The sequence below is a fragment of the Oncorhynchus nerka genome, linkage group LG16 (genome assembly GCF_034236695.1).
Source record: "Oncorhynchus nerka isolate Pitt River linkage group LG16, Oner_Uvic_2.0, whole genome shotgun sequence".
Lineage (NCBI taxonomy): Eukaryota > Metazoa > Chordata > Actinopteri > Salmoniformes > Salmonidae > Oncorhynchus > Oncorhynchus nerka.
Window position 1 is genome coordinate 41,312,149 of NC_088411.1, and position 20,460 is coordinate 41,332,608.

General features: G+C 42.3%; 1 protein-coding gene across 8 annotated transcripts in view; it reads right to left on the minus strand.

Annotated features, from left to right (window-relative positions):
* Positions 1-2,529: 2,529 nt before the first annotated feature.
* LOC115119800 (calcium-activated potassium channel subunit alpha-1a-like) overlaps positions 2,530-20,460 on the minus strand; it is a 238,410-nt gene continuing 220,479 nt past the window's right edge. For 3 of the 8 annotated variants that reach the window (XM_065002678.1, XM_065002679.1, XM_065002677.1), the window contains 6 exons: positions 20,025-20,155; positions 14,171-14,365; positions 9,011-9,138; positions 8,414-8,635; positions 6,592-6,611; positions 2,530-5,046 (listed from right to left, as the gene is read on the minus strand). In XM_065002678.1, coding sequence (XP_064858750.1) covers positions 4,883-5,046; positions 6,592-6,611; positions 8,414-8,635; positions 9,011-9,138; positions 14,171-14,365; positions 20,025-20,155 — 860 coding nt within the window. In that variant the 3' untranslated portion in view covers positions 2,530-4,882. Of the gene's footprint in view, positions 5,047-6,591; positions 6,612-6,999; positions 7,994-8,413; positions 8,636-9,010; positions 9,139-14,170; positions 14,366-20,024; positions 20,156-20,460 lie in introns of those variants that run through there. The other 5 variants (XM_065002680.1, XM_065002683.1, XM_065002682.1 and 2 more) reach the window with 3 other exon arrangements.

Sequence of the window (20,460 nt, forward strand, 5' to 3'; positions counted from 1 at the left end):
TTCATGTGTAAATGGGGTTGACCCTTCATGTGTAAATGGGGTTGATCCTTCATGTGTAAATGGGGTTGACCCTTCATGTGTAAATGGGGTTGATCCTTCATGTGTAAATGGGGTTGACCCTTCATGTGTAAATGGGGTTGATGATTCATGTGTAAATGGGGTTGACACTTCATGTGTAAATGGAATATTATGTATAGTATGAATATTATTATGTATAATTCTTTCAACAACAGAAAATCTGATCACAAATGACAAAATGTCATAGAACACAATACAGCAGTTGTTTTAATTTGTGAAAAATACAAAACTAAATCATGTGCAAGATATTTACAATAATTTTGTAAAATACAATATACTGTATTTAGCATTCAGTATTGTACGTATGACAGAGTCAGACCAATTAAACGTAGCACTTGTCAGTGTCTACAAATCAACGTGCTAAAATATACAAACAAAACAAACTAGACATCCAATGCCAAAACTCCCTCTTCACCCACAGTCTACTGTGTACACACAATAGGAATAATCCAACAAAGCTTTTTAATTGACTTCTTGAAAGGACCATTGAAATGACAAAGAGGAGTAGTATGTTTTATTTCAAAGTTAACACTAAAGGCTTCATTTGTTAGTTTAAGACTTTTATTCCTTATCATTACTTGCTACATGCTAATCATCTTAATCTCCAGGGAATCTGTATATTCCCAATAATGTTTTACAATTAAATGTCTTTAAAAAAAAAAATATGTACATGTTTTGATGCGAATGTGATGAGAGAAATATGTTATGTTATTAAATTTGAACACTAAACTGGCTAGATATATCTATATGTATCAAGATGTATCTAGATGTATCAAGATGTATCTATATGTATCAAGATGTATCTATATGTATCAATATGTATCTAGATGTATCAAGATGTATCTAGATGTATCAAGATGTATCAAGATGTATCTATATGTATCAAGATGTATCTATATGTATCCAGATGTATCTAGGTGTATCAAGATGTATCTATATGTATCAAGATGTATCTATATGTAGCAAGATGTATCTAGATGTATCAATATGTATCTAGATGTATCAAGATGTATCTAGATGTATCAAGATGTATCAAGATATATCTATACGTATCAAGATGTATCTAGATGTATCTATATGTAGCAAGATATATCTATACGTATCAAGATATATCTATACGTATCAAGATATATCTATACGTATCAAGATATATCTATACGTATCAAGATATATCTATACGTATCCAGATGTATCTACTGAAAATCAGGTGTTTCATTAGTTTTACATTTGCATAAACAGTTATAAATAACTATCTCCTCTGGTAATATCAATTTACATGCCCTGTTTTATATATAATTCCTATCTTGTTAAGCCACTTTTCGCTACAGTGGATCTTTATCCCGAGTCCTCCTTCGACGTAAACACTGCCTTGCACATCGCTGGCACAGAGACACGGAAAGCTTGGATGTTCTCCATTCCAGCAAAATCCCACTTACTTTCTTTCTTCTTTCAGTCTTTCTGCAGATTACCAACTTTTATTGGCTCCTTTGGGGGCATGTGGTTACATTGGAGTCTCTGTATGCTTTGATATGCTAGTGTTGTTCTGGCCCTCACGGATCTCTCTTCACCACTGTCCACTTGGATGGTTAGAGGAGAAACAGGGATCATGTTGAAGATATTTCTAAATGTGTAATGCTGCGGGTGTCGTGGGTGTGGAGTCAGACGCAGGAGACAGAGAGTGCAATGCTGTGCGTCTTTAATTGCACCAACGCACCACAGGGTACTCACAATAGTAACGACCCCAAACACAGGGAATGAAAATGTACAACGGAAAAGTCACGACCAGGCACTAACACGTACCTCTACAACAGAGCCGAAGGTTACACTGAAATAATCCCGCACAACAACCAGGCGGGCCGGCTGTCTAATAAAGACAAACTAATCATAGTTTGTCTTTAGGAGGGGGAGGAAAGACAATCAGTGGCAGCTAATAGGCCGGTGATGACGACCGCCGAGCGCCACTCGTGACAAAATGGTTAGAGGAGAAAAAGGGATCATGTTGAAGATATTTCTAAATATTTAGGGGAGAAACAGGGATCACGTTGAAGATATTTCTAAATGGTTAGGGGAGAAACAAGGGATCATGTTGAAGATATTTCTAAATGGTTAGGGGAGAAACAGGGATCATGTTGAAGATATTTCTAAATGGTTAGGGGAGAAACAGGGATCATGTTGAAGATATTTCTAAATGGTTAGGGGAGAAACAGGGATCATGTTGAAGATATTTCTAAATGGTTAGGGGAGAAACAAGGGATCATGTTGAAGATATTTCTAAATGGTTAGGGGAGAAACAAGGGATCATGTTGAAGATATTTCTAAATGGTTAGGGGAGAAACAAGGGATTATGTTGAAAATATTTGTAATTTGTGTAATATTTGTAACAATTATTGTCTGACTCTTTCTCTCACAGTAGCTAAAAGTTGTTTATTAACAGAGATTAACAAACATGATTATGGTTTATAGACATATCAAATGAATGAACATGTTCATTCATAGAAGAGTCTTCAGTTTGAGTGTCAGTGATGTTACACCAAAACATGGTTAAACTAGCATTATAAAGCATTGTACTGTAGTTAGACAAACTCTCCATCTATGATTGAGGTGTTTCAGAGTATAACTACATCCGTAACATTCTCCTTCTACTCTCTGAGTACAGAGCTGTGACTGGTCTTCTACTGTCTGAGTAGAATGTTGGGACTGGTCTTCTACTGTCTGAGTAGAACGTTGGGACTGGTCTTCTACTGTCTGAGTAGAACGTTGGGACTGGTCTTCTACTGTCTGAGTACAGCGTTGGGACTGGTCTTCTACTGTCTGAGTACAGAGTTGGGACTGGTCTTCTACTGTCTGAGTACAGCGTTGGGACTGGTCTTCTACTGTCTGAGTACAGCGTTGGGACTGGTCTTCTACTGTCTGAGTACAGCGTAGGGACTGGTCTTCTACTGTCTGAGTACAGCGCTGGGACTGGTCATGGAGAACATCCACGCTTCTCCGGTGCCTCCATGCCAGGCCAGTGGTAGGCAGGCCAGCACCAGGTAGGCCAGTGGCAGGCAGGCCAGTGGCAGGCAGGCCAGTGCCAGGCAGGCCAGCAGCAGGCAGGCCAGTGCCAGGCAGGCCAGTGGCAGGCAGTGCTTATAGCCAAAGGAGGACCTGTCTACAGGTATAGATAGGTGCATTAGCTCTGGTCCAGGGCGTTAGTGAGCATTCCTCTACTGTACTAAGAGAGAGTTGCAATGGGACTGGAGCTACAGGTATTTATGCCCACTTTATGCAATATGTGGCATGCTCGATCTTTCACCTCATCCTTGGTGATATGATGTTATCATCATTTTACAGTATAACCTACCCTTTTGGTTTCAGGTAGGCCTATCAAAGTCAATAAGGTATTGATAGGGTTATATAGGTAGGGTTATACAGTATAACCTAATCCAATAGGTAAACCTATTAAGGTCATTAATATGTATCTAACGTTACTCAACATCCTCCAGTGTCTCCTCGGAAACAGCTCACATTTGGGTTATAGCAATGTCATTATAATGACAGGTCAAACGTGCCAAATTAATAGAAAATGTGTTTTTTAAATGTATTTCCAGTGTCATTCCACCCACATCACACATTGCCTATATATTTATATATATATATATACACATAGCGAACATTTTCAGGTTGTTTGGGATTTGATATGAAAACTAAAAAAGCAACACTCATACTGTCACTCAAACAAACTGGCCAATGGAAATAAGGCTGGGGTCAGTACAATACCATGTACCATTCTGACATGAACTCTGACTATCAACCAAATCAAATCAAATCAAATTGTATTTGTCACATACACATGGTTAGCAGATGTTAATGCGAGTGTAGCGAAATGCTTGTGGTGATATAGATGGTGATTTTACTCTCATCCCAATGACGGTCCACAAACCATCCGCTAATAATATAATTGGTGTGGGACTGCGTCTAACAGAAAAGACCGTCATACCATATGGCATTGTTTTGTATTGAATCTTACCAGGTTTGCCAATAAACCCATGGAAGCAGTACGACCATCCAATCCTGGATACATCAGTCGATACGTGTCAATCTTGAAATGTCATTGTACAAATGAAAGTCAACAGCGTATATATGGTTTTTATTGGCAAATAATCAGTCCAGTTTGATAACACTCTATTATAATGTTTCGTCATATGTTATCTGGCATTGCGTTGCTTTGCTACTCTGACTGAAGCGACCCTCATTCTCCAAAATGGTTAAACTGATGGAGTCTGGTCACTAAGGAACTGGCTGTGTAAACTACAGTGTTAGCATTAGTGACTTGTACATCTGATTGACATCTGATTGTATTTATATGTCTATTACTTCATTTACATATTCATATGTATAAAACATGTCAAAAAGCCTGTTGATATGATGTTACTGTAGCTACTGTACATACGCACTTTTCCATGAGGTTTATTATGCAGCATTAATGTTTTGATCATTCATTTATAAGTTCATAAATTGATGTAGCAACTAAGGATTCTAGCTTTAAATTGTTCTTCAGATTCCAGTTCCACTGGATCAGGGTGGAGTTCCATGCGTTCTCTAGGTGGGTTCTAGCTGTTCTTGTGTTCTAGTTCCATGCGTTCTCTAGTTGGGTTCTAGCTGTTCTTGGGTTCTAGTTCCAGGTGTTCTGTAGGTGGGTTCTAGCTGTTTTGGGGTTCTAGTTCCAGGTGTTCTGTAGGTGGGTTCTAGCTGTTCTTGGGCTCTAGTTCCAGGTGTTCTCCAGGTGGGTTGTACGGTAGGTCTCAACATTGGGTTCTGTAGTTCAGTATTCGTCCTCCAGCTCTCTGATGGACGGGATGAGGTTGTTGGTGGATTTGTAAGGGTTCTGGTTAACCTGGTGGTTGACCTGGTGGTTGGCTGTGTGACTAGAGTGTGACTTCCTGGGGTAGGCTGCATTCTCAGGCTCATCTATAAAGCATGTCTTTTCTGAGAAACAATGGGGGGGGGGGGGGAATCAAACAGTTAATAGTTTGTGGATGTTACTGGTTCCACTCCAAATGGCCCCCTGCTCCTTATGCAGTGCACTTCGTTTGACCAGTGGGGTCTGGTCAAAGGTAGTGCCCTATATAATATGGTGCCATTTGGGACGTAATCACTGTTTTCAAAGTGATTACTAGCTATTTCATTAGCATTCCAAATCAGTACGATTTACTCTGAATAAGACCCATTGCCTAACGTCAGCGAGTGAACAATGCAAGCTCTTTTTAATACAGTAGTTCGCCATGCTGTTGTATCGGTCAGCGGTCATGCAATGCAAATATCTCATCATATTGTGGCGTCAAATCAAATCAAAGTTTATTTGTCACGTGCGCCGAACACAACGGGTGTAGTAGACCTTACAGTGAAATGCTTACTTACAGGCTCTAACCATTAGTGCGGGGGGAAAAAGGTCATAGAACACAAAGAGAAACACTCAGTGCATACAGACAGCTCTGGGTAATCTGGGGAAGTTGGAAATGGACCCATCTTTTTATTATTTTTATTTTTTATTTTACCCCCTTTTTTCTCCCCAATTTCATGGTATCCAATTGTTAGTAGCTACTATCTTGTCTCATCGCTACAACGCCCATACGGGCTCGGAAGAGATGAAGGTTGAAAGTCATGCATCCTCCGATACACAACCCAACCAAGCCGCACTGCTTCCTAACACAGCGTGCATCCAACCCGGAAGCCAGCCGCACCAATGTGTCGGAGGAAACACCATGGGCCTTGGTTAGCATGCACTGCGCCCGGCCCGCCACAGGAGTCGCTGGTGCGCGATGAGACAACACTGCCAATCCCGCCCTAACCTAAATGACGCTAGGCCAAATGTGCGTCACCCCACGGACCTCCCGGTCACGGCCGGTTATGACAGAGACTGGGCACGAACCCAGAGTCTCTGGTGGCACAGATATTAGAATGATTTCAAACCTTGCACGCCCTTAACCACTGCGCCACCCGGGAGGCCCATGGACCCATCATTGATCAATACAGTTTTAGTCAAGGTTTGAAATCATTCTAATATCCTTTGTGTTTTATTATACGAGGGGATTCACTCTTTGGCTTGATGTAACCTGCCTTGTGAGGATCCAATTACAAATACAAGACAAGTTGACAATTGATTTGATATCCCGCACTGTATATAATAAATGATTCAATGACTTATTCAACCACATTGTCCTAACAAAAGCATTTTCACAGAAACATATGGTGGTTGGTATGGAAAGATATAGAGCGGTTGAAATCATTTACTCCTAGTTTGTTTGAAGTATCATTTGTCTGAAAACAGATCAAAGTGTCATTAAACCATTTGGTGTGGTTGTATAAAAGGATCCATCCTGTCGTATTAAAGAGGGACTGATGATGAGCTTATAGCCATGCAGGTCTGGGATACTGTTGGGTGACGCAGTTATATCAGAAACACCAGAAGTTTCGTTGCCCCCACCCCCCGCCATTTTCTACTTCATGCATATTCATTCATCACATCCATACCTTGGCCCATTCTATTCATCCTTGTTGCATTTTAGAAAAAGAAGCATAAACTATGTAAGACAAACATCCGCCATGTAGTGTAGTAATATTTGAAATATAAAGTATATATTATATATACCTTACATAATCGTAATAAGACTAAGCAATTAGTCTATTAAAATGTTTATCTGACTCCATAAAGATAATTAGAATTATACAAGAGACTATGGTTGAGTTACGGTAATAAGCAATGAAGAAATGTCTGGGAATGGAATTCTAAATACAAGTGGGGTGGGTGGGGGGGTGAGATCAACACAGAGAATGCTGAATTCCTAAGACAACACAGAAGACATTACTTTGTAAAATGATGAGAAATGATGAGACAATAAGACAACACAGGGGATGAGACAATGGGGGGGGTGAGGACAACACAGGGAATGCTGAATTCCTAAGACAACACAGAAGACATTCTTGCATACAGTTGATAAGAAGACTGACTTGGTGGGGGAATGGGCCGGCCTAGAACCATACATGTTAAACCCATATGTCTAAAAACACTGGCTGGCTGGGATAGTGGACTGGACTGGGTACAATTCAGGTCCAAAATCTGCGGCATGCGTTATTTAAAAAATGTTCTACTAGCCTGGTTTGGAAAGTACTAGCAATCGGGCAAGCAAGCTAGCTTAATAACTCGCATCCCATCAAAAAGTTGCTCATGTTCTGAATACATCAAAGTGTACATGGTAACATGGTTTCAACTCATTTTGCTGCTTAAAATGGTATACATTGATGTTACAACGTGTACACCACATGTGTAATAAACATGCACATCAACTACAGCGTGTACACTGCATGTGTAATACACGTGCACATCAACTACAGCGTGTACACTGCATGTGTAATACACGTGCACATCAACTACAGCGTGTACACTGCATGTGTAATACACATGCACATCAACTACAGCGTGTACACTGCATGTGTAATAAACATGCACATCAACTACAGCGTGTACACTGCATGTGTAATAAACATGCACATCAACTACAGCGTGTACACTGCATGTGTAATAAACATGCACATCAACTACAGCGTGTACACTGCATGTGTAATACACGTGCACATCAACTACAGAATGTCCATGCTTGTTTCCAAAGCATTCTGAGAGTTGTCCATGCTATGCACAAGATTTCTTTTTGATTTCGGTGTAAATCCCAAATATGTATGAAAAGCGTGCAAGTTCCATAACAAAATCTAATCTAATATTAGTATTCTCTTTTAAAAATATATATATTTTTAAAGCGTGATTAAAAGAAATACAGGATAAACAAAAAAACAAGCTTGGATGTCTATATGTAGTCTCACCCACAATACTAACCACAGTAGTATTCACTCAGCAACCTCAGTAAATGTTCAAGATATCCTGTAAACCCATACTTCAACTTTAGTATTCTCAAGGAGACCACAACACAAAATAATAATTATTAATAGTTCCTTGTTTATAGATTACATGAATTTTAATGTGTTATTCTGCATTATTTTCTGCTGTCATCGAGATGAGGTGATCTATCTGCCATTTTGACTTCTCTGTTTATAGAGCAATCAGCGAGAAAAAACACTAGATTATTTTGAAATGATGAGAAATGCAGAACTTCATAACAGGCAGTTCACTACTGGACAAATACAAACAGACACGTTCTCTACGTCCCAAATGGCATCCTTATTTTCTTTGTTGTGCACTACTTTTGACCAGAACACATAGGGCTCTGGTCAAAAGTAGTGTACTAAATAGGAAATAGGGTTTGCCATTTGGGACGCAGGCATCTTTAGAGGAATCACATACTTTTGTTTATCCCGTGAGTCCCTGCTCTTGGCGCGGTTGGTGCGGTTGGTGGCGGGGATAGAATGGACGGAGGAGCTCTTTTTGCTGGAGGAATGGGAGGAGTGGGAGCTATGGGTGAGGCTGGCCTGGGACTGACCCGCGTTGTGGTCAAACTGCATCAGACAGAAGATCAGGTCTGATGGCACCAGCTCAAAACCATACGGTGGGTTGGTTATTACATATCTGGAGAGGAGAGAGAGAGAGAGAGAGAGCGGAGAGAGAGAGAGAGAGAGCGGAGAGAGAGAGAGAGAGAGAGAGAGAGAGAGAGAGAGAGAGAGAGAGAGAGAGAGAGAGAGAGAGAGAGAGAGAGGAGAGAGAGAGAGAGAGAGAGAGAGAGAGAGAGAGAGAGAGAGAGAGAGAGAATCTATTCATGTAGTCCTTAAAATTAGCAGGCATGTCAGTTACAAACTAAATTCTTATTTACAATGTTGGCTGGGCAAATGTAGATACAGTAATCAATATGAAGTTATCGATTTATCCAAATGTATCAAAATGAGCCATCTACAGTTATTCTAGTGGACAATGTGTGAACAGTAACTCACCTCCTAACATACTCACCGTTTAGTGCATTGACTTGTATGACTTTGTGTGTTTAGATGGGCGTCCCTCAATCGGTAAATTCCGAAGCAAAGCATGTTGTATGTTTTTAACGCTTTACAAAACAGGTCACCGTAGCAACCACCATCCTGGAAGACAGAGAAGAAAAAAGTTTAACCTCTCTAGGCAAGGGGGCAGTATTTTCACGTCCGGATGAAAAGCGTGCCCAAAGTAAACTGCCTGCTACTCAGGCCCAGAAGCTAGGATATGCATATTAGTAGAGTTGGATAGAAAACACTCTGAAGGTTCTACAACTGTTTGAATCAAAACCTTGAGGACAAACCATACAGGATTTTTTTTGTTGAGGGGACAGTGTTTTCAAATGAGTGTTCTATGTGGATCTAGATTTCTAAGGCACTTAATTGCAGTTCCTATTGCTTCCACTAGATGTCAACAGTCTTTAGAAATTGGTTGATGTTTTTCCTTTGAGTAATGAAGAAGTAGCCATTTCCTATCTGGATGGATAGCTAAGTGTACTGTTGTGGTAGGGGGACGCGCAACCTGAAAGCTCGCTCCACTCTGTTTTTATCCGCTATTATACTCAGTTTATCCCGTCTTAAATGTTATCGATGATTTCCATAAAAAAAATACCTCAAGTTGGATTAGGAAAGTTCTTTGAAATGTTTGAATAAAGTTTACAGGTAACTTATTAGATAATGTGTAGTCATGTCGGGCGAGTTGGAACCGGTGTTTTTCAGAATCAAACGCGCCAAATAAATGGACATTTTGGAGACATAATGACGGAATTTATCGAACAAAAGGACCATTTGTGATGTTTATGGAACATATTGGAGTGCCAACAGAAGAAGCTCTTCAAAGGTAAGGCATGAATTATATTGTTATTTGTGAGTTCTGTGTCGAGCCTGGCGGGTTGAAATACGATTGTCTGTGTTTGTTTGATGGGGTGCTGTCCTCAGATAATAGCATGGTTTGCTTTCGCCATAAAGCCTTTTTTCTAAAATCTGACACAGTGGCTGAATTAACAAGAAGTTAAGCTTTAAGTTGGTGTATTGCACTTGTGATTGTATGAAAGTTAAATATTTATAATAATTCAATTTGTATGTGGCGCTCTGCCATGTCACCGGATGTTGTCAAATCAATCCCGTTTACGGGATTTAATCCCTAAGAAGTTTTTAATGTTAAGTTTTAGATTTTTTAACTCACAGCTTGTCCCTATATGATTCATATAAATTGTGAAAAAATGGAGTCTTGTGGAATTCCTTTTGTGATTTCTCTGGAAACTACTGTAGATTTATGTCCATCCACATTGACACACAGTAGCCTCTGAAAATGAGCCTCACATTTCATTACATACACTGGATCCACTTGATATGTATGGTTCAGCATACCACAGAGGTCAGGATATATCATTCAGCCTCCTCTACAACCACAGAGGCCAGGATATATCATTCAGCCTCCTCTACAACCACAGAGGTCAGGATATATCATTCAGCCTCCTCTACAACCACAGAGGTCAGGATATATCATTCAGCCTCCTCTACAACCACAGAGGCCAGGATATATCATTCAGCCTCCTCTACAACCACAGAGGTCAGGATATATCATTCAGCCTCCTCTACAACCACAGAGGTCAGGATATATCATTCAGCCTCCTCTACAACCACAGAGGTCAGGATATATCATTCAGCCTCCTCTACAACCACAGAGGTCAGGATATATCATTCAGCCTCCTCTACAACCACAGAGGTCAGGATATATCATTCAGCCTCCTCTACAACCACAGAGGTCAGGATATATCATTCAGCCTCCTCTACAACCACAGAGGTCAGGATATATCATTCAGCCTCCTCTACAACCACAGAGGTCAGGATATATCATTCAGCCTCCAACCACAGAGGCCAGGATATATCAACCACAGAGGTCAGGATATATCATTCAGCCTCCTCTACAACCACAGAGGTCAGGATATATCATTCAGCCTCCTCTACAACCACAGAGGTCAGGATATATCATTCAGCCTCCTCTACAACCACAGAGGTCAGGATATATCATTCAGCCTCCTCTACAACCACAGAGGCCAGGATATATCATTCAGCCTCCTCTACAACCACAGAGGCCAGGATATATCATTCAGCCTCCTCTACAACCACAGAGGCCAGGATATATCATTCAGCCTCCTCTACAACCACAGAGGTCAGGATATATCATTCAGCCTCCTCAGGATATACAACAACCACAGAGGCCAGGATATATCATTCAGCCTCCTCTACAACCACAGAGGCCAGGATATATCATTCAGCCTCCTCTACAACCACAGAGGCCAGGATATATCATTCAGCCTCCTCTACAACCACAGAGGTCAGGATATATCATTCATTCAGCCTCCTCTACAACCACAGAGGTCAGGATATATCATTCAGCCTCCTCTACAACCACAGAGGTCAGGATATATCATTCAGCCTCCTCTACAACCACAGAGGTCAGGATATATCATTCAGCCTCCTCTACAACCACAGAGGCCAGGATATATCATTCAGCCTCCTCTACAACCACAGAGGTCAGGATATATCATTCAGCCTCCTCTACAACCACAGAGGCCAGGATATATCATTCAGCCAGGATATATCATTCAGCCCTCTACAACCACAGAGGCCAGGATATATCATTCAGCCTCCTCTACAACCACAGAGGCCAGGATATATCATTCAGCCTCCTCTACAACCACAGAGGTCAGGATATATCATTCAGCCTCCTCTACAACCACAGAGGTCAGGATATATCATTCAGCCTACAACCACTCTACAACCACAGAGGTCAGGATATATCATTCAGCCTCCTCTACAACCACAGAGGTCAGGATATATCATTCAGCCTCCTCTACAACCACAGAGGTCAGGATATATCATTCAGCCTCCTCTACAACCACAGAGGCCAGGATATCATTCAGCCTCCTCTACAACCACAGAGGTCAGGATATATCATTCCTCCTCTACAACCACAGAGGCCAGGATATATCATTCAGCCTCCTCTACAACCACAGAGGCCAGGATATATCATTCAGCCTCCTCTACAACCACAGAGGTCAGGATATATCATTCAGCCTCCTCTACAACCACAGAGAGGCCAGGATATATCATTCAGCCTCCTCTACAACCACAGAGGCCAGGATATATCATTCAGCCTCCTCTACAACCACAGAGGCCAGGATATATCATTCAGCCTCCTCTACAACCACAGAGGTCAGGATATATCATTCAGCCTCCTCTACAACCACAGAGGATATATCATTCAGGATATATCATTCAGCCTCCTCTACAACCACAGAGGCCAGGATATATCATTCAGCCTCCTCTACAACCACAGAGATCAGGATATATCATTCAGCCTACAACCACTCAGGATATATCATTCAGCCTCCTCCACAACCACAGAGGTCAGGATATATCATTCAGCCTCCTCTACAACCACAGAGGTCAGGATATATCATTCAGCCTCCTCTACAACCACAGAGGCCAGGATATATCATTCAGCCTCCTCTACAACCACAGAGGCCAGGATATATCATTCAGCCTCCTCTACAACCACAGAGGTCAGGATATATCATTCAGCCTCCTCTACAACCACAGAGGTCAGGATATATCATTCAGCCTCCTCTACAACCACAGAGGTCAGGATATATCATTCAGCCTCCTCTACAACCACAGAGGTCAGGATATATCATTCAGCCTCCTCTACAACCACAGAGGTCAGGATATATCATTCAGCCTCCTCTACAACCACAGAGGTCAGGATATATCATTCAGCCTCCTCTACAACCACAGAGGTCAGGATATATCATTCAGCCTCCTCTACAACCACAGAGGTCAGGATATATCATTCAGCCTCCTCTACAACCACAGAGGTCAGGATATATCATTCAGCCTCCTCTACAACCACAGAGGCCAGGATATATCATTCAGCCTCCTCTACAACCACAGAGGCCAGGATATATCATTCAGCCTCCTCTACAACCACAGAGGTCAGGATATATCATTCAGCCTCCTCTACAACCACAGAGGTCAGGATATATCATTCAGCCTCCTCTACAACCACAGCCAGGATATATCATTCAGCCTCCTCTACAACCACAGATATATCATTCAGCCTCCTCTACAACCACAGAGGATATATCATTCAGGATATATCATTCAGCCTCCTCTACAACCACAGAGGTCAGGATATATCATTCAGCCTCCTCTACAACCACAGAGGCCAGGATATATCATTCAGCCTCTCTCAACAACCACAGAGGTCAGGATATATCATTCAGCCTCCTCTACAACCCACAGAGGTCAGGATATATCATTCAGCCTCCTCTACAACCAACCAGAGGTCAGGATATATCATTCAGCCTCCTCTACAACCACAGAGGTCAGGATATATCATTCAGCCTCCTCTACAACCACAGAGGTCAGGATATATCATTCAGCCTCCTCTACAACCACAGAGGCCAGGATATATCATTCAGCCTCCTCTACAACCACAGAGGTCAGGATATATCATTCAGCCTCCTCTACAACCACAGAGGCCAGGATATATCATTCAGCCTCCTCTACAACCACAGAGGTCAGGATATATCATTCAGCCTCCTCTACAACCACAGAGGTCAGGATATATCATTCAGCCTCCTCTACAACCACAGAGGTCAGGATATCATTCATTCAGCCTCCTCTACAACCACAGAGGTCAGGATATATCATTCAGCCTCCTCTACAACCACAGAGGTCAGGATATATCATTCAGCCCTCTCCATTCAGCCTCCTCTACAACCACAGTCAGGATATATCATTCAGTCAGGATATATCATTCAGCCTCCTCTACAACCACAGAGGTCAGGATATATCATTCAGCCATTCAGCCTCCTCTACAACCACAGAGGTCAGGATATATCATTCAGCCTCCTCTACAACCACAGAGGTCAGGATATATCATTCAGCCTCCTCTACAACCACAGAGGTCAGGATATATCATTCAGCCTCCTCTACAACCACAGAGGTCAGGATATATCATTCAGCCTCCTCTACATGCCTTGTTCTCCCCTACTGGCCTCAGTGAGTAAACAGCCCTAAAGGACTTTTCTGTACTGCAAGCAGAGGTGACAAAACACAACCAGTCACTTACCCCCAAGTCAGCGAAAGGCCCGTCGTACAAGGCTAGCTGTGCAACACGACACCTGTCCCGGTTAGCGAGGGTCTGCGGCGTGCTGTAGCCTCCTCGTAATGCGTTCTCCTCCGCCAACAGACCCTCCAGCTCCGGAGTGGCCCCCCCTGTTACCAGCGTCCGGATCAGGGTGAGGATATTATCATTGAAGTATGTCTGAAACGATGAATGAGACAAGAGAGAGAGTGAGCAAGAGGGAGAGATTGTTAAGCATGAATCCATGACATGCAGCCAGCCTTCTAGGCCTGAAGAAATTCCAATTACTGCAGGTTACTCTCTCTCTCTCTCTCTCTCTCTCTCTCTCTCTCTCTCTCTCTCTCTCTCTCTCTCAATTCAATTCAATTCAAGGGCTTTATTGGCATGGGAAACATGTGTTAACATTGCCAAAGCAAGTGAGGTAGATAATATATAAAGTGAATATATAAAGTGAAATAAACAATACAAATTAACAGTAAACATTACACATACAGAAGTTTCAAAACAATAAAGACATTACAAATGTCATATTATATATATACAGTGTTTTAACAATGTACAAATGGTAAAGGACACAAGATAAAATAAATAACCATAAATATGGGTTGTATTTACAATGGTGTGTGTTCTTCACTGGTTGCCCTTTTCTCGTGGCAACAGGTCACAAATCTTGTTGCTGTGATGGCACACTGTGGAATTTCACCCAGTAGATATGGGAGTTTATCAAAATTGGATTTGTTTTCAAATTCTTTGTGGATCTGTGTAATCTGAGGGAAATATGTCTCTCTAATATGGTCATACATTGGGCAGGAGGTTAGGAAGTGCAGCTCAGTTTCCACCTCATTTTGTGGGCAGTGAGCACATAGCCTGTCTTCTCTTGAGAGCCATGTCTGCCTACGGCGGCCTTTCTCAATAGCAAGGCTATGCTCACTGAGTCTGTACATAGTCAAAGCTTTCCTTAATTTTGGGTCAGTCACAGTGGTCAGGTATTCTGCCGCTGTGTACTCTCTGTGTAGGGCCAAATAGCATTCTAGTTTGCTACGTTTTTTTGTTAATTCTTTCCAATGTGTCAAGTAATTATCTTTTTGTTTTCTCATGATTTGGTTGGGTCTAATTGTGCTGCTGTCCTGGGGCTCTGTAGGGTGTGTTTGTGTTTGTCAACAGAGCCCCAGGACCAGCTTGCTTAGGGGACTCTTCTCCAGGTTAATCTCTCTGTAGGTGATGGCTTTGTTGTGGAAGGTTTGGGAATCGCTTCCTTTTAAGTGGTTATAGAATTTAACGGCTCTTTTCTGGATTTTGATAATTAGTGGGTATCGGCCTAATTCTGCTCTGCATGCATTATTTGGTGTTCTACGTTGTACACGGGGGATATTTTTGCAGAATTCTGCGTGCAGAGTCTCAATTTGGTGTTTGTCCCATTTTGTGAAGTCTTGGTTAGTGAGCGGACCCCAGACCTCACAACCATAAAGGGCAATGGGCTCTATGACTGACTCAAGTATTTTTAACCAAATCCTAATTGGTATGTTGAAGTTTATGTTCCTTTTGATGGCATTGAATGCCCTTCTTGCCTTGTCTCTCAGATCGTTCACAGCTTTGTGGAAGTTACCTGTGGCGCTGATGTTTAGGCCAAGGTATGTATAGTTTTTTGTGTGCTCTAGGGCAACAGTGTCTAGATGGAATTTGTATTTGTGGTCCTGGTGACTGGACCTTTTTTGGAACACCATTATTTTGGTCTTACTGAGATTTACTGTTAGGGCCCAGGTCTGACAGAATCTGTGCATAAGATCTAGGTGCTGCTGTAGGACCTCCTTAGTTGGTGACAGAAGCACCAGGTCATCAGCAAACAGCAGGCATTTGACTTCGGATTCTAGTAGGGTGAGGCCGGGTGCTGCAGACTTTTCTAGTGCCCGCGCCAATTCGTTGATATATATGTTGAAGAGGGTGGGGCTTAAGCTGCATCCCTGTCTCACCCCACGACACTGTGTGAAGAAATGTGTGTGTTTTTTGCCAATTTTAACCGCACACTTGTTGTTTGTGTACATGTATTTTATAATGTCGTATGTTTTACCCCCAACACCACATTCCATCAGTTTGTATAGCAGACCCTCATGCCAAATTGAGTCTAAGGCTTTTTTGAAATCAACAAAGCATGAGAAGACTTTGCCTTTGTTTTGGTTTGTTTGGTTGTCAATTAGGGTGTGCAGGGTGAATACATGGTCTGTTGTACGGTAATTTGGTAAAAAGCCAATTTGACATTTGCTCAGTACATTGATTTCATTGAGGAAATGTACGAGTCTGCTGTTAATGATAATGCAGAGGATTTTCCCAAGGTTACTGTTGACGCATATTCCACGGTAGTTATTGGGGTCAAATTTGTCTCCACTTTTGTGGATTGGGCTGATCAGTCCTTGGTTCTCTCTCTCTCTCTCTCTCTCTCGCTCTCTCTCCCTCCCTCTACCGCCAGGCAGAGCCACAGTGACTTGTTTCTACACATATTCATGCTGTTGAGGTACTCTTAGGACTGGTAAGAATGAAGGGTTTGGATAGAGAAGGGACAGTAGTGGTGGGGAGTATGTAACAACCCTGTGTTAGTTCATTACAACATTGTAGATTTAGTGAACATGTTCAGGTCTTCTTCTTTCTCTGGTCTGTCTGTCTGTCTGTCTGTCTGTCTGTCTGTCTGTCTGTCTGTCTGTCTGTCTGTCTGTCTGTCTCTACCCGCCCGCCCGCCCGTCCGCCTGCCTGCCTGCCTGTCTGCCTGCCTGTCTGCCTTCCTGCCTGCCTGGCTGCCTGCCTGGCTGCCTGCCTGTCTGCCTGCCTGCCTGTCCTTGCTTGTTCTACACAGGAACATGTTCCCTGTCTGGGATGCTGTCAGGGCTCCAGAGTAGAATGACGGATGAGCCTTGTCTATTAGGTAACATGACCTTTGTCTACACCGAAACACACTTAAAGGCAGCTTCTGTTCCAGCCTCAGTCAAAGTGAAAGACAGACAGATGAAGCCATCGTACCAGTCAAAGTCAAAGACAGACAGATGAAGACAGACAGATGAAGCCATCGTACCAGGTAAAGTGAGAGACAGACAGATGAAGCCATCGTACCAGGTAAAGTGAGAGACAGACAGATGAAGCCATCGTACCAGGTAAAGTGAGAGACAGACAGATGAAGCCATCGTACCAGGTAAAGTGAGAGACAGACAGATGAAGCCATCGTACCAGGTAAAGTGAGAGACAGACAGATGAAGCCATGAGAGACAGACAGATGAAGCCATACCAGGTAAAGTGAGAGACAGACAGATGAGAGACAGACAGATGAAGCCATCGTACCAGGTAAAGTGAGAGACAGACAGATGAAGCCATCGTACCAGGTAAAGTGAGAGACAGACAGATGAAGCCATCGTACCAGGTAAAGTGAGAGACAGACAGATGAAGCCATCGTACCAGGTAAAGTGAGAGACAGACAGATGAAGCCATCGTACCAGGTAAAGTGCCAGGCTTTCCTGTATGTCATCCTGGAGTCTTTTTTAAACCACGGGGACATAACATGTTATTGTCCCAATGGGATTCCATTAAGACCTTTCTTGGTTTGATGATGTCTGTGTAGAGACCTTTTAGTCAGTAACATCAGTAACACTTGAAGGTACACATATTAGACACAAATTGGTGGATTATAAATGTTTATATAAGTAGCTTATAAGGCCTTTATTATGTATTATAAGGGTGTATGTAGGTAGCTTATAAGGCCTTTATTATGTCTTATACGGGTGTACGTAAGTAGCTTATAAGGCCTTTATTATGTCTTATAAGGGTGTACGTAAGTAGCTTATAAGGCCTTTATTATGTCTTATAAGGGTGTACGTAAGTAGCTTATAAGGACTTTATTATGTCTTATAAGGGTGTATGCATGTAGCTTATAAGGCCTTTATTATGTCTTATAAGGGTGTATGCATGTAGCTTATAAGGCCTTTATTATGTCTTATAAGGGTGTATGCATGTAGCTTATAAGGCCTTTATTATGTCTTATAAGGGTGTACGTAAGTAGCTTATAAGGCCTTTACTATGTCTTATAAACCATATGGGGCCACAGTGTCTCCTGACCCCTCCTGTCTCAGCCTCCAGTATTTATGCTGCAGTAGTTTGTGTCGGGGGGCTGGGGTCAGTTTGTTATATCTGGAGTACTTCTCCTGTCCTATTCGGTGTCCTGTGTGAATCTAAGTGTGCGTTCTCTAATTCTCTCCTTCTCTCTTTCTTTCTCTCTCTCGGAGGACCTGAGCCCTAGGACCATGCCCCAGGACTACCTGACATGATGACTCCTTGCTGTCCCCAGTCCACCTGGCCATGCTGCTGTTCCAGTTTCAACTGACCTGAGCCCTAGGACCATGCCCCAGGACTACCTGACATGATGACTCCTTGCTGTCCCCAGTCCACCTGGCCATGCTGCTGCTCCAGTTTCAACTTCCACCTGACCGTGCTGCTGCTCCAGTTTCAACTGTTCTGCCTTATTATTATTCGACCATGCTGGTCATTTATGAACATTTGAACATCTTGGCCATGTTCTGTTATAATCTCCACCCGGCACAGCCAGAAGAGGACTGGCCACCCCACATAGCCTGGTTCCTCTCTAGGTTTCTTCCTAGGTTTTGGCCTTTCTAGGGAGTTTTTCCTAGCCACCGTGCTTCTACACCTGCATTGCTTGCTGTTTGGGGTTTTAGGCTGGGTTTCTGTACAGCACTTTGAGATATCAGCTGATGTACGAAGGGCTATATAAATAAATTTGATTTGATTTGATATATTAGTGTTCAAATATAAGTCATGTCTATTACTGGTCAGTCCTTAATAACCTCATTGTTAGTTACAATAAATGCTTATTACTAGTTAATAAAGAGCAAGTTACACAAGAAACAGGCTGTTAGTAAGCTGTCTCAATGTGGGGCTAATAAGGGCATAGTTCCGCTATGTGTGTTCCCTGGTCTAAAGTGTGACCATATGTTTACTTGCAGAACTTTTTTCTAGAAATGACGTCATTGGACAGAAAGGGGCCCGCCTCCTCTCATATACAGTATGCCATACAACCAACATTTAAGTTGAAATGTAATGCTTAATAACCTCATTAAACAAACAAGACATAATAAAGGCATTATAAGCTACTTACATAGACACTTATAAGACATAATAAAGGCATTATAAGCTACTTACATAGACACTTATAAGACATAATAAAGGCATTATAAGCTACTTACATAGACACTTATAAGACAAAATAAAGGCATTATAAGCTACTTACATAGACACTTATAAGACAAAATAAAGGCATTCAAATAAAGTGTTACTGTAACATCTATAGTTTCCCATTCCTATTAACCGATTTCTTTTGTTGAGCATTTATGGTATAAAATCTGGAAACCACAAGCTCTTTGCGTTACCAACTGGAGTCTGAAACCGGGTCTCTTTGGGTCTGAAACTGGGTCTCTTGGGGTCAGAAACCGGGTCTCTTTGGGTCTGAAACCGGGTCTCTTTGGGTCTGAAACCGGGTCTCTTGGGGTCAGAAACCGGGTCTCTTTGGGTCTGAAACCAGGTCTCTTTGGGTCTGAAACCGGGTCTCTTGGGGTCAGAAACCGGGTCTCTTTGGGTCTGAAACCGCATCTCTTGGGGTCTGAAACCGCGTCTCTGCTGTGTGAGCCCACCTTGCTAAAGCCTATATAGGCAATCGCTCAGGGGAGCCAAACGTTAGCATTTCGCTACACTCGCAAATAACATCTGCTAGCCATGTGTACGTGAGAAAAATAAAATGTTGATTTGATTTGAAAAAGGCTGTGTAGTGTGTAGTTAGTGCATGTCTTACAGCACTCATCAGGGAATCCAGCACGCTGACTGCGAAAGCCGTCCCACAGGCGAAGGGCTGAGTGAGGTACAACTCTGTGTCAGGGTCGTCGTCGTCATCCTGGTCCAGGAACTGAACATTGGAGTCATTCACTGGTGGGGAAGACATTAAAATATGGACTTATTGATGTGTATGATACTACAGTGTTGTAGTATAGCATGACAGTCAGGCTGTTCAACATACAGTACGCTATATCTAAAATCTGATCAACAGCTTAACCATCCTGCAGGAAATAGTTATCATGCATAACATATACTTTTACACACAGACGTAATCTCAGACATTATTCACGTAAAACAGCGATTCTGAAGCATCACAGATTCAGTCATAGAACGTAGACAATGCCAGATGGCACAGAGGGGTTGCTTTAAACAGTCAATGGTTGTGGATATGGATT